General features: G+C 38.5%; 1 protein-coding gene across 2 annotated transcripts in view; it reads left to right on the forward strand.

Annotated features, from left to right (window-relative positions):
• igsf21a (immunoglobin superfamily, member 21a) overlaps positions 1-15,550 on the forward strand; it is a 224,451-nt gene that overhangs the window by 192,485 nt on the left and 16,416 nt on the right. For both annotated transcript variants that reach the window (XM_056734385.1, XM_056734386.1), the window contains exon 5: positions 7,127-7,242. In XM_056734385.1, the coding sequence (XP_056590363.1) occupies positions 7,127-7,242 (116 nt within the window). The remainder of the gene's footprint in view (positions 1-7,126; positions 7,243-15,550) is intronic.

Below are 15,550 nucleotides of genomic sequence, written 5' to 3' on the forward strand. Positions count from 1 at the left end.
ATGTTCATTTCATATTTAATTATATCAATATTTTAGTTCTTTTTTATTTATTTATTTAATATAACTGAAAATGTTTTATTAACACTATTTGTTTAATGTCAACTGTAAATTATAACTATTCAATTATAACTGTTTGTTACAGAAAATATTATAATAAAGTGTTCGTAATAAATGTATATATTTAAAGTAATTTTTGTAAAAATTAAAATAATATTGCTAACACTTTACTTTAGGCATTTATGTGTAAGGCATTACAAAAGTTTAATGCCTTGTAATTCACCATTGAATGCATCGCAAAGTCTGGTTTCTACAGTTAATGCTGTACATTATAACATTTCAATTCATACACTACTTATTTTTAATTTGGTAATAATTCTTTACAAACAACATATAATATATTACAACACACATTGCTTTACCCTTTAATAACCATTTAAAATGTCTTACCATAAGTTTCTTCACAAACATATTCTACTTGTCCTTAAAAATACCAAACGGTCTGTGATGGTCAAAGCATACCGACTATAATCCGCCCCATGTGATCTAAGCGATATCATGAACATGTCAGATCTGTAGTGTGTGTCAATCAGGATGCCAGTACTTATACTACATTGTGCGTAGTTGGTTTGAGCCGAAGGATTTTTAAAGGCAGTGATGGACTGAACTGATGGCTGGTTTAAAGTCAGAGGAGTGTTTCTTGGTGTCTCCGAGCGAGTCTGTGTGTCTGGGTTCAAACTGAATGAAAGTATCTGTTCTTCCTCATCTCAAAGTATGAACAGTTATGTCATTCAAAAATGTGAATAATACATTGCTGCTCAGATGTTCTCATGCTTTAGCCTGTGTTTACTTCACAGGGAGGATACATCAAATGATCTCTTGAGAATGAATCCTTTAAATTCATCATGCCACGGAGGAGTGAAGAAAAGTCCTTGAATAAGTAATTTGCTGTTACGCGCACTGCATTCATGAAAAGTAATGTAAGACGCAGCAAAACATTTCCCTTTTCTAGACCAGTATGATATTTATGATGGATTTTGCTGGTTGTTGCTGATCTTTCAAATGATGATGGTTGACCAGTGGCTGGTCAACCTAGTTAGAAAGCACACAAGCATCCCATGTTAAACACCATAGCACCCATTACACAACATATGGTGGTGACTGACCAAGAAACACGCTTCTCAAAAGCATGGTATGTTTTATTTTAAAATAAGATTCAATTTTAAATTAAGCTAAACACTTAAAACAGTGGTGTCACCCAGCAGAGGAAAATATAAAAAAAAAAGTAAAATGCTCATAAAAGGGATGAGAAACTTCTAAAATGTTGCTTTTATGATCGATGTCAAAGTCTGCATGTGCAACTCTACAATATTTTCATGCACATGTATCTAGCAATTGGTAAAAGCTGACCAATTCTGTCAGATGCCCTCCTGCTTGAAAATCATACACTGCGCAGGTCAAGAAAACACACATAACATCAGATACTACAGTTGAAATGAGGATAAACATAATTTGTGCCAACCACAATGTGTTCTCTGTTGTGCTTATTGGCTGCCAAGAGCACGAAGCTTCAAAATTCAAGAGCTATATTAAAACAATCATTTCCATTATAAATGCAAGACAACAAGGAAAAAATCATAAATTACATTTAGCATAAAAAAGTTATATATAAACATTTCAAATGTAGATTTGATTTACAGTTTTGTTTACCTTAGTAAACATTTTATGGACTGTGTTGGATCATCATTTTATGTCCATTCTAAATTTAGGTTGTGTAAAAAAACAGCTTAGAAATACTGTTCATGCTGTTAAAGACATAGGTTGTTTTCATGGGTACATACAGTAAATGGCTGCTGCAAGATAAATTAACCGGTAGGTTTTTTCTCTCTAAGCAGTTCATAATGCATTAGTTTCAGAGAGCCTCCTTGTAACCAAGGGTTAAGTGCTTTGTTCAAAGGCCACGATGTAGAAACGGCATAAATGTATTTCTACAGTGTCTGTATATGCGCCTGTCCAATACCAGTCATCCCTGTTTTGAACAGAACCTCCACGTTTGTTATCAGCTCTATTTGTTACTGTTTAACTATTTTCAAGAAGAAGGTTCAACCCTGAGACATTTTCTGAACATGTCAGATGATTTGTGCTCTCAAAAATTACAGCCGAAGTTGGATAATGTGTTTGCCTGTTTATAAATCCTCTTTAAGGCAGTTCATTGCATTACTCAGGAAGGTTTTTAATCAAATGCATCAGTGGTTTTGTGTGATTATCTGTCATTACATTCATTCCACTCCTGTTAAAACTGTTGATAAACAGCTTGATGAATCCCTGTCGCACACCGTTCGCTGAATTAAATGCCTGAAGACCTGTGCAAACATTGACTAATTAGTCTCAGGACCTAAAATGGGACTTACTATGAGAAAAAGGCACCCAAATGTTCCATTAGGAAAGTCCTAAGTAAAATACTTCGCTTGAGAGAGAGACAGCTTTGCCCCGTGTCTCCTGCCTATTAGATCTGAGTAACAGATGTCAAAGGAAGGTGAGGGAAATAACCCACCACCCCTCTTCCCCGTCTCAAAGGGCCACTAAATCTTTTAATTACCAGGCCAGTGAGATCTGTCTGCTGGGAACTCGGCTTAATACAACCCCCTGTTCCTCAAATGAAGAAAAAACATATTTGCTGTTATTTTGTAAAGAGAGCAATGGTGCTCCAGGCTATCACGCTGCACAAATATGGATGCCCTATTAGAACGAATGGCTCTGCGGTGTGGATTATGTGAGGGAGGGAGATGGCTGACACAGTTTCACAGAGAAGAAAGGGCGAAAACATGGTGGTGAAACATTTATTGCATGCTCTTTTGTAAAAAGGCATGAAATTTAAACAAGCACTTAAGGGGAGCATGGTCTAGCGACGGGGTCAAGTGCCTTAGGAGGGTTTTCACGCCTTTCTTGCCTAGTGGAGTATTTTTTGCTTTGATTATTTTTTAATACAAGGTATAGGGTTTTTCATGACTTCTGTACCATACAGTTACATTTAAATTTACATTTAGCAGACGCTTTTATCCAAAGCGACTTACAAAGAGTTTAGGAGCAATAAGCGATAGTTCATACAGGAGCCATAATACATTAGATGCCAATACAGAGTTACTGTTTTCAACAAAAGCTAGACCACTACCTGTTGAGAGAAAGGGTTAGTGTATTTTTAGTTACTTTCTCAAGATGTGTCTTATCTGTGCAGTTATTGTTTCTGAAAGGAACTTGCCCGAACATTCCCTCGCTTGCCATCGGACTACAGTTTTGATTCCATGACAGTAATGCAGTGTCGTTTATGTACATAATAATAATTCATCTTTTAAGACACCGTGAAACAGCCAAACAATCAATACGATTTATTAATTTCTTATTTATTTTTTAAGACTTCATCTCAATGCTGTGGGCAGGTATGGAGGACATCATGATTTACCTCAGGGCGAGTCAGAACTGAAATAAACTGAAAAAAAAAAAAAAATAAGGTTACATACAGTACATCACGATGTAGTTACATGTTTGTAGTGAGTCCTATAGTATTTTTTTTTTGTAGATTAAATGTTTTTTGCTCTCTCAACAATGGTGAAACCATTGTTTACTCACAGAATAAAATTTTGGGCGGTCAGAGCAGTGGTTATTATTTTCCAATTTGTTAATTTGGGAATAAAAATGACTCTCTGGGTAAACATTTAATCTTGGGGTTTTTTCGCATATACACCACCTTTTTCGAGTTAATGCTAGATTTGCAAAATTTGACAAATTATGACAGAAAGCATTCATTCGAGGGAGACAAAATGGCCTTGGTCCTCTTGCCAGATGTGTTTTCTCTCAGCGCTCAAAATTTCATAAAGCACTCAAGAAACCTTGTAAGTGTAATTAAATGGAGTGTGAAAATCTGTAATGCCACCATATAAAGCAACATTTCTAATCCGGTAAAGGATTAAACAAGGTTTTGTTGTGTGCCAAGCATGGCAGCCGCACTCTTTAATCGTTTCAAACATACCATCAAGGATTATTCAGATATCTTGATTGTTTAGATTTGCACACTGAAAACATCCAGAAGATGCTCCTGTTAACTCGAATACAAAACTGTGAGGATGTGATGAGTAGTGGAGCGAGTCGTGATGGGGGTGGAGTGAGCCGTTAGTTGCAATTCGCAATCTCACTGCTAGATGCCGCCAAAAGAACTGGTGTGCAAAGACAGGCATATTGAATTCCTTAAAATGGAAAACTATTTGTTTTTTTAATTTTGGTATTTGGTTATGTTTTTAAAGCATTACTTTGTTTAATTTTCTGATCTGATTTGAGTTTGGGGTGGGACTTACTGTTTATTTGAACTAAAGCACAGGGGGCAATATGAAAGTGTCTTTGTAACCTGTTTATAATTTGTTTTTATGCTTCCACTTGCTGCCTGCAGGTGGCGTACCTTAACACAGCTATAAAGTGACCTTGTGTGCTGTAGGTTGAATGACCTTAGTTGTCATAAGCCACCGCAGTAAAAATAGTGTTGCTGCACAACAAACTGAGATTTTACACCTTCATACCATACATGACCAGCCCTGAATGTGCGAAATGATAGACAGGCAGAGAACAAAGTCTTATGATTGGCTTAACACGGATCTGACAGTGGTTCATGTCACTTTTTTGTTTTGTTCTCTTGTTTTAAGTCTATCGCTGTCACAGAGACAGGTGTAATATTTCAGGACACCTATTTCAGCGAGATCTGTCAGATAACAGGGACAATTTCAGCATTTTTTCTCTTATTCCTCACTCATATCTACACTCTGCCTTTCCATCAGGGGGTTCTTGATTGTGTTTTGTGTTGTCTTTATTTTTGAGATAACACATTTCGCTCAATTTGAACTACGGGCTTCATGGTAGACTAAAATGGAAAAGGAGTTCTACCATCACAGCAAGAGAAAACCTATAAGTATTACTTTGCACAGTAGGCTAAACATCTCCAGTTAGACGTATTTTGTCACCAATACATCTGTGAGTGACAATTGAGTGTTTGGAAACCTGGTACAGCTTAGTAACAAGGCATTAATGCATAAATAGAAATCCATTCTTGCTAATTCCAAGGAATTTCACAAACTGGCACTGGTCTGTATTGGTAAGCTTGGCTCATTTTGGTAAGCAGTTGTGAGAGCACACGGTTAATTAGCCTTGAATAGCCGCCGCTATAAACAGACACCATAGGGTCTCATCCATCAAAGCCACTGTGAGCATTTAACAAACAGAACATTAAAAAATGTTTATGACTCTGGGATGCTATCAATTTATTAACAGCATTCTGTTTCTGGGTCGTGCGTGCAGGTGCGTATTTACAATCCCATCCGCAGAATCATGTGACAGCATATCATTGTCCAATTTAGGACAATCCTCCTTCTCCCAAAGAACTAATAGTGTGCGCTTAGGTTAATTTCCCTCCCTCCGCCATCAATAAGGAATTAGGAGGTGAGGAAACGAAACTTTTCAGGCCATTCCTTTTTATTCTCCATCCCGTTTGTTTAAATCAATTAATTTGTATTGCACGTTTGCAGAGTGGCAGAGAGATTTAGACCTAAAGTGACACTTGTATTACCACGCTGCTCTCCTGGTACAGCAAGCTTTTTTCTTCCCCTTTTTAGTATGCAAGTGTTATTGATCAAGAGATTCACAGCAGATGTTTTGCCGGCTTCACTTTTAACCCTAACTAGTGCTATTTCTCAACTCTTCAACATGCAGAAAATAAATCCAGCATGGGTCTAAATTGAGTAGCGGCAACATCTATTTCTACCAGCGGGGGTAAGCGAAAATTTGTAGGAAGTGTTTTATGTGATAATGCAGCTGCCGGAATAGTCAATGCCCACCTACGTCGGCGCGATGACAGAGGATCATAAATCGCTTGGTGCTAGTAAAAAATGCAGATGTGATAAAACCCCCACACACCCCTTTTTTATACCTGGACTGCTGATAAAGTCAGCTTTTTCTCACTGACAGGTGGGCTTAAAGGAATAATTTATCTATAAATTAAATTCCCATGGTAATGTATTCATTCTCAGATGACTTTCTTCTAGAACATAAAAGGTTACTGTATATAGCACTCTGGACGTAAATAAATGTAAATAAGAACAGGGCTGTGAATCATATTGCAATTATTTTGAGATCATACAATGACTTTATATTGATATTGGTCCTCGTTAAACAAGTAAATGAATTTAAAATTAAATCTTTTTAATAAAATATATATTCAAGCTCTTGCTTTCCAGCTTTTTTGTAGCATCTTTATGGGATGAGAGGAGGAATCAGAAGCAGGGATTCAAACTCGGGTCGCCGGCACAACATGTCGGTGCACAGTCCACTGGACCACTTGGCGCTTTCCAGCTTTTTATCCTTTCTATGTAAAGTACACGTCAATGCAAGTGTTCATCTTCCCTCTGTATCCCTACAGGCAGCAGTTAGAAGCTCCTGCATTTCAAATGCCGTGACTCCTTCATTGGTCTCCCGAGAGGAGCTTAGCAGGAGTCAGTTGATATTACATGCATAAAGTTTCACACATCATTTTAAATAACCTATGACTCACACAAACAGCCTTTATAAATTATGCCTTTTAGATTTATTTTAGTATAACACTGGACTGCATAGTCTTATGACAGTGCTCTCAGGACCATGCATCATGCATAGGGTTTTTTATCTCACTTCTTTTTGGGGGGTCAGGGTCTTGCAGACCAAGAAACACTGGAGCTCCCTGTGGCCCAGTCACGTTTCTTTTCTTCCAGACTTTCACTTCCTTCCCTCTTTCCTAAAGAGTTTTCAGCATAATGTTTCTTCTTTGCAGCAGCAGACCCATGTGAAAAGCAAGGCACCTATTGACAAATAAAAGCTACGCTGACATGCTCCAAAACCCCAGCCGTGCAACACTACAAACTGCATCTGCACATGAAAGGGCAATGGAAATCCACACAATTTTAAGATTCTGTTTCAAAACCAATGCGTGTTAAAGCTGAAATGGAGAGCTGATGAGAAATTGCTAGCATTCATACAGAACATCTAAATTAGCGTGTGAGGTAAATCTGTCCCTAAATGTCTCATAGATGTTTTTTTTTCTTTCTCTACCCCACAGCCCCACCAAACAACATCTCAGTAGTGGCTGAGAACACCCCGGCGCCATTCAGCCGGTACCAGGCCCAAAATCTTACTCTGGTCTGCAATGCCAAAGGAGGCAAGCCGGCCCCAATGGTGAGTTCCACACAATTCTTTTCCAGACATACAATACACACGTGGCTATGCAAAGTGATTGCTACGGGTAGAGTTCAAAGTCTCGGCAACCGTCTATATAAACTGAGTCTTTTCATTAAAGCCAGAAGGACTCCTGAAGCCCACACACCTTAACCTCATGAACACCAACGCCGCTTGAGTTCAGCCAGCGGTTTGCAAAAATCCCACCAGCCCATTAATCACACTCTGTGGGCGAACTGTAATGTATTCCGGATCTATCTTGCCCCCTTCTCCAGCAATTAGGAGCCCAGCGTGAGAGGCGTGCAGTGTAGAAATGATTTCCACCACCCCACCTGGAGAGTCACATTGCCGAGCTCCCAGCTGTCCGGCTTCGGTCTTCATCAGCGGAGAATCCTCAAGAGCAGGCCTGACACCAGGGAAAAGCTCCACCCTCATTACCGGCATATCCGCTGTCATTCACTAACAACAGACAGAGCGTGCACTACATCAGCGTGGGCCGCTCGCTCCTCATCAGACTCCCAGGTGGAGCCGCTAATGCAGGCAAGCGTTGGGAGTAGAGAAACAGAAGCTAAATTAGAGCTGAAAGACGGGGGGATATCTGTGAAAGGTTCCTGGAAGCTGATGAGATTTTTTTACGTAATTATTTTTCAAAGAGTTCAATACAGATCGGGTCTGGTGGTCACGACTATTGGCGAGGTCTGGGGCGGGGTGTGGAGAATTGTGCAGAATTATTTTGCATTTAATTCTCGCAGGATCAAATCCGTTCATGTTTTTTTTTTACGTGTGTCTTGTTCTTCACTGTTGTGTGATGCACTCTGTCATCTTTCTGTTCCTCTGCTCCCTGTCCTCCTTACTTCCCACTTCATTAACTTCCTGAGGTGTATCATTAGGTGGATAAAAACAAACAAGACCAAAGGCGTAAATAATAACTGGACCTGGCAACACTGCAGTGCTGCATCTATGCCGTTACTCACTATTTTCTCAAGCGTGTCTTCAGACGTGAATCGATCTCAATTTCACACCACAGACACTAAACAATCTTGCAATCCGTCTAAAGTGAATAATACAAGTAAACACTTTAGTTTTAAAAGTTTTATATGGTCATTTATTTATTTAGAGATATTATAATTTTAAGTGCGTGAGTGAATGAGTGAGTGTGTGTGCCCTGCGATGGGTTGGCACTCCATCCAGGGTGTATCCTGCCTTGATGCCCGATGACTCCTGAGATAGCCACAGGCTCCCCGTGACCCGAGGTAGTTCGGATAAGTGGTAGAAAATGGAATGGAATGGAATGGAATAATTTTAATTTATATGAAAAATGTATATCTGGTCAATGGGTAACGCTGTTGTTGGGTTACCGACATTCATCAAAATATCTTATTTTGTGTTCTGCGGAATAAATAAAGTCATGCAGGTTAAAATGACAAGAGGGTGAGTAAATAATGACAGAATTTTCATTTTTGGGTGAACATTCCCTTTAATACTCCCTTGCATTACATGGCAGTTTTTAATACTTAAAATACTTGCAATATTCTGTAAATATGTTTAGGGATAAATGTGTTTCACATATTTCTGATTCGTCTGACGGGAATTTTCTCTCAACATGAGTGTCAATTTTTTTGTGTGTGTAAATTAAGCCTTTAAGACTTCGAGCAGATGTTCTCATCAAATCAAAAGAATGATGAGATATTAGCATAAAATAAACGTATTAAGGTAATTAGGTATATTGGACGATGTGGTAATTAGGTATCTGAAGGAAAAGGGTGGAGTAGTTTTCTGCATTTTTATAAGACTAACACTCATTCAGAACCTGGGTCACAACGGGACCAGTGCAGGATGGGAGAAAATGTTTTGCCAAATGATTTTACATCTCATGCGAATCACTGCCTCTTTTCTGCTTTCCCATGTTCCAATGTTTTGAAATTAATTATCTTCAGGAAATAATTTTGTGTCTCTAGACCTGAAACAAAACCGTTGGGGGATAACATTCAAAGTCACCTTGCGCTATATTGTACAGTAAAACAACAAGCATATTAATTGAGTAAACAAATAACACTTGGGGCATTGTTTGGATATTTATTATCCAAGAACTCTCAAGATACCGATAGACCTAGATAGAACTTTAGATCTGAAGTTGTTTAGCTCTACGTAACTCTGGGCGTATCAATGATCTAATTTGGAGCAATGTCCTTGAGAATTTTTTTTTGCATTTAAAATAGACTGCAAAAAGCTAATTGTTGCAAATAAAACAAAGCATTACTTGCAGCAAAGCACAGGCTTTTGCTTTTAAACTGAAAGCTGAAGCATGCTTAAAGAAGTCATGTTTGAAAACCGCACTTACACTGATATATTTATTTAGAGAACCAGCAGGATATATACTCACTTATTTGCTTCTTGCTTCACTGAACATGCAAACAAAATAATGTTATTCTCAGCAAATACAGCTGTGCTCGAGTGGCGCAGCACTGAACTGAATTTCTTTTCTTCACAGTTTCGACTGCCTGTCTCCTATACTGTTTTATGATGCATCTCATTTAGACATTATCGGTGTTGCTGCCTTATGGCTTATTTCTAAACCATCTGGAACATTCCTTCTTCCACAGTCTTTCACTCTCATCCTTCAATAGTAGGTCAAATCAATGCCACGGCTTTCAGTTTAACACCCTCTTAAAATCAATTTAACAGCCACTGCGCATCGCTTGGGGTTCAAAACATTGAAGCATTCACACAATGTGCTGTGCACCAGACATGTTCATACTTTCTTTGCTCTTTTAATGGAAAAAAACCCACTTTCGTTTCATCATCTTTTTGCTCCAGATAATCTCAGACATAAATCTTTAGAATTATAGAATGAAGCCTGATTTTTATTTTTACAGGCTGACTGTGGTTTATGACTTTATACTGACAACTATTAGTTTGGATGTAGCAATACCCCCTCCCAAAGAAAAAATGTCATTGCAGAAATTTTTTCCTAATTAATTTGTAAGAGTTCAGTCATATGTGTGTTAGTGGCGCCCCTGCTGGATGACACGGTAACTGCACCATTATGCAAAAACAAATTAACATTATGGTAGCAGCCAGATTTTGTTCTGTGCCACTAATATGACCCGTCCACATTATTTTAAACATATTTGTCAAGAGCCTATCTTTAGGTTAAAAAAAAATTGTTTGGAGGTCTGTCCACCTGGCCAATAAACCTCAAGGGGTGCTTCTTATTTTGAAAACCAGGCAGCACTTGAATACTCTGCAGTGCCTCGCCTGACAGGACAATCTGGTGTGTCCTCCGCACAATCTGCTGCTGATTGAGTGAGAGCTGGATAATGACAGATAATACAGGGGGTGATTAAGTCCGTTCAGCTCTCACACTTGCATTGTAAGTGCAGAAGTGACGGCATCATCTCTCTGACACTCCAGTGATTAAATATGACAAGTTTGAAAGCAACAAGAGAGCCCAAAGTAACAGCCACTATTGTTAAGTCTCTAAATGAGCATGCCACTCAAAATTGGCAATAGGCTGCATGCAGGTGCCTTCATTAGCGTCCATTCATGGGAAAACTGCTCTGCTGGCGATGTGATGCATTGTGCTGTGGCGCGGGCGAACACTGGTACAAAGCTGTTTGTTTGCTGCGCTCATTGAAATCCGCAGAGGTGCGCGCACGTTTTCTGCACTTTCATTGTGTGAAGCGTGTTGGAACACCGATTCATTCAGAGACTACAACAAGACTTTTTTTCATTTCATAGTTAAGTGTTCGAAGAACTGCCAAAAACATTTCAAATATGGTTTCTTTCAGACTGTAATATTTTATGGTGCAATAGATTGTGCTTGGATAGACTAGTTCTCTGTATATAATTAAACTCTTGAGAGACGAGACAAGTGTCTGTGTGAAACTATTTTGGGTTGTGACGGCCTTAGCATCTCCCTAACAGCTAAAAAGGGACTTTATAAACTCTGCCTTCACGACAGCCAATCAAATTAGCCGAACACTCAACAGTGCATCCGACGTGTCTGATACCTCATTTGTATCGACAAAAAGGATTGTTCGTGATTTAGGACTTAGAAGCGAAGCAATTATTGAAGCATGTTAGAGGGAAATTAATTGCAAGCCCTTATTTGTTTGGACAATCGATTACCCTCTTTGAAAGAAAACAATGGGCTTTGTGGGATAGGGCAATGCTCTGCAAAAATGATTAATAGAGCATTTGGTAATATGCAGTAGTACGTATGACATCACTTGCATCCCCCATCTCTGATTGGACATTTTCTTAGGAATGAGTTTGCATGCCACTATGCTGAAACCACATCAATATTGCTGCTCAATAAAGGACTTTCAACCATCTATCTGAACCACTGAACTAAAAAATGTTATCTGAGACACAGAGACTGTTCTGCACAAACACTGGACTATTCAGGGAGCAGTATTACAGTATGAATAATTGAAGAGACTGTGTGGAGATGGGAGTTTGGAACGAGTTCAGCATGTTGTGTGACCGTTACCTTGGTGATTAGCATGGCTATGAATAGGAGTTCTGTGCACTATTTACAGAGACAAGCTAACTCTCTCTCTTTCAGATCAAACCCAGATTTTGGCGGAGGATTTATATCTCCACATGGTGGTCGAATGGAGTTACTGCAGTTGGCACATTAATAAAATAAGCAACTCCACATTTTTGAAATCTTCCACTAAGATTGAAAAATAACAGTATAAATTTTGGGCGGAGGATAAATCACTCTTTATTGGTATTTTTTGTAATGAGATGCAGCATTTGTGAACCATGCATTGTGAATTAGTGGGGTTATATAACTTAATCACTCACAAAGGGCTCGTTACGGTTTGTGTGCATTACTTATTACTATGTAGCAAGAGGTTTTATTAGGAGGACAATCTGCCTGGACAGGATACGCAGTGTGCAAGCCAATAACAGTTCACTTTGAAGGAAGCTGAGTGCCAACACCACACTTTCCATGTGGATTGTGGCATTGACACTCCCCAAAGCAAAACACTCGAGCCTTGTGAGTGGCGTTGGAAGCATACACTCTTTCACTCCAGTAATCGGCTGGTGTGGCAGAGAATGAATAGCAAATAGTTGTTTGTAAATGCAGAACGTATATGCACGCTCACGCCTGACTGCATATGATTAGCTGATTCGATTGGACCATTTACTTTACATTGACACTAGCGTTGGGCTGTTTGAGCACTGCGTGGTAATAAAAAGCTGTGTTTGCATACATTTTAAATACAGCTTCTTGGTTCTACAGATTATATACAAAATATAGCGCTTCTGCATTTATTGTGGTAATTCCAAACTAATGTCTGGTGAATTTCCGAAAGGAAATCTCAGATATTAGTCAACCGAAGGCCTTGTGAAAGACTAAAATAAAGCAAAGACAAGTGAAAGTTATGAAAATATGAGGCTTTTTCTAACATATATTTATTTTTGTACCGATCCTTAAGTATCTTAGATGCACTTAAATTAGTAATGTGTTGTCTAAAAATGAATTGCGTGGTTGGTATTTTTTGCCATAAATCATTATTGTTAGTCACCTTTTGTTTGACAATGGGTTTTGAAAATATCTAAAAGTATAAAAGAGAGCTTGTCATCTTTGACAACACAATATTTAATCGTTGAAAACGTTTTTTCCATTTTCTGAAAAAGCTCTGAATTTGAATACAAGGATACAAGGACTTCCAGGATATTAATTTTTTTTATTTGACATATTTAAGATTTCACCAGTTTGTCCTGTTTCAACTTTCTGCAAACAAAGACAAATAATCATTTTGAAATTTAGAAGAAATGATGTCACTAGTTCACAAAATGAAACGAAAAAGATCCTTTTACTCAAAAGCTTACCTTGAAGTTATGACTGAAGATAGTTTAGGAGTGGGCTCTCAATTTTTTCTGTGAGCCGTGGCTATATAGTGTATTTAAGTTTAGGTGGTAACCTTCTCTAGAAACTCTCAGTTGGAAATGTATAATACACTGGCCTTTATTTATTTCTCACACAGCTCTCGAACCAGTATCCAGCAGTTCTGTGAACTAATACATTGTTCTCTCTAAAGGACTCCATAGTCAAGGCATTGTTTTGTTATCTTACACAAACCTCTTCTCTTAGGCATTAGCTGTTGTCTGGAGCCCTATACCTATTAGCATGAGGTTTCCACTACGCATCTGCTTTTGTCTCTTCTTCCATGTGGCTGCAGTCGCAAATAGTCAGATAATGCATGTAAAAGCCACAGTGTGGTATACTCTGTTAACCTCTCTCAGCAACAGAGATAAAGTGTGTACTTTAGATAACATTAGCTGCAAAAACAGTCTCTGCATGAAGGAAAATAACCCTGTCCCTTTTCTCTTTCTCTCAATTCCTGTGAAGATGTAAGAAGGCATCTCAAGGACGTGAGCTCAATTCAACATATTCGCACGGGATTAGTACTATGTGGGGACCTTGTGTGATTTATAAATTACCTTCTCACATCTGTATTTCATGTGGCGCATTGGCAGCCTGTTATTTTACTCAAATTTATTGTTTTATGGTGCTTAATGATATACAGTATGACCGTACCTGTTAGCATTTGAGACCCGCGATCACGGTGATCTTCTGTCCGGTTTGCGATCACGGGTCTCAAATGTTGACAACGTTACAAGGTTTTCGATGATAAATAAATAAACGGGAGACTGCCGGCCAAAACAACAGTTTTGGCAATGTACGGAAATTACCCATCAACCAAATTACTATCAAAACAGCCACCATTATTCGCAGACGGTGGATAAAACCTTGAAAAATGATTTATGAGCCCGCCAAATCACAAAGATGAATATTCGTACGGGACTAACATTATCACGAGACCTCTGTGTTTGTCTTTACTTTACAAATTACAGACGTGGCCGATTCACACGGGATTTAGATCACAGACAATCTCTGCAGTTATTACAAATGACCAGAGGTCCCCAAGTAATACTAATCCAGTGCGAAAGGGAGCCCAGCTGAGTGCACAGGCATAAGAAATCCCAACATATGTAACCGAAAAAGGGCAGAAGAGCGCAAGGGAAAGTTTCACGTCATGCATCAACACTTTAATCTTACGAAAATGGGATTTAAAGAATATAATATGCTATATATACCATGCAGCTTGCACCTGTCTTAAACTAAATCCCTCTCTTTCCTACTTGCAGAGCTGTGAAAGAACGAAAAGGCAGGGATTCCTGGTAAATGGGGTACAAGCAGAGCGCTGTGAAAACATTAATGCTACAGGCATTAGGCCTGCTGAATTTAATACACATATCTGGAGGTTGTGTGTTGAAGTGGGAACTTAATTCCCTGTCAAGTGATTTACCAGTCGGGAATCTCAATACCCAGATGCACCGTAGTGGGAAGAGACGGATTCAGCGGCGTGCTGGAGGAACATCAGTGCAAAGCAGAAACTGTGTCACGTGTATTTGCTGTTGTTTGTTGAAAGAAGCTTAGCATTGTCCCAGATACTGTTGTTTAGACTTGTCAATCACAGGACGTGTTATTTTACTACTTAATTTGAATGTTGTTGCAGAGAGTGGCTTTCTCTTTCTCTTTTTAAAACGTTCTCAGTTTTTTAATGATTCTCTCTTCTCACATGGTGGTCTTTACAAGTGTGAAATTTGAGAACATATTTTAATGTCCCAATTCATTTGATTTGGTATTTAGATTTTTATGGAATCGCGTTTAATTTTTAGAATATATAAGCATCAATTCACACAGTAATTGTAAATAAAATCTTTTTTATTTTTGGTGCATGTACAAATGAAGTGGCTGGAGACGTTATGTAGTGTGACATTTGGAAGGTGATGTCCATCAACTTAACATGTATTGCTTAGTGACATTGGCTGTTTTGGATTTAATCTAGTTTTGTTTTATAGTTGTTGTACTGAAAACTTTATATAATGAACCAAGTGTTCGTGCAGTGTTCCCGTTGCTCAATTGGTAGAACATTATGTTAGCAACACAAAGGTCATAATTTGATTTCCACAGAACACAGAATGATCCTAAGATCCTTAAAGAGATAGTAATCATTTACTCACTTTGTATGACTTTCTTTCTTCTGCAGAACAAAAAAAAAGGATCTTAAAGAACATTGGTAACGTAACAACGTTGTCCCCCATTGACTTCAGTTGTAATGACACAAAATCTCAGACATTTCTCAAAACATCTTATTTTGTGTTACACAGAAGAGTCGAAAATAGTTGAATAAATGATGACAAAATTTTTTGGGGGGTAAATAATCCCTTGAAATCCACTGTAAATTGCTTTGGATAGAAGCGTCTGCCAAACACATACATT

The sequence above is a fragment of the Triplophysa dalaica genome, chromosome 21, assembly GCF_015846415.1.
Source record: "Triplophysa dalaica isolate WHDGS20190420 chromosome 21, ASM1584641v1, whole genome shotgun sequence".
Taxonomy (NCBI): Eukaryota; Metazoa; Chordata; class Actinopteri; order Cypriniformes; family Nemacheilidae; genus Triplophysa; species Triplophysa dalaica.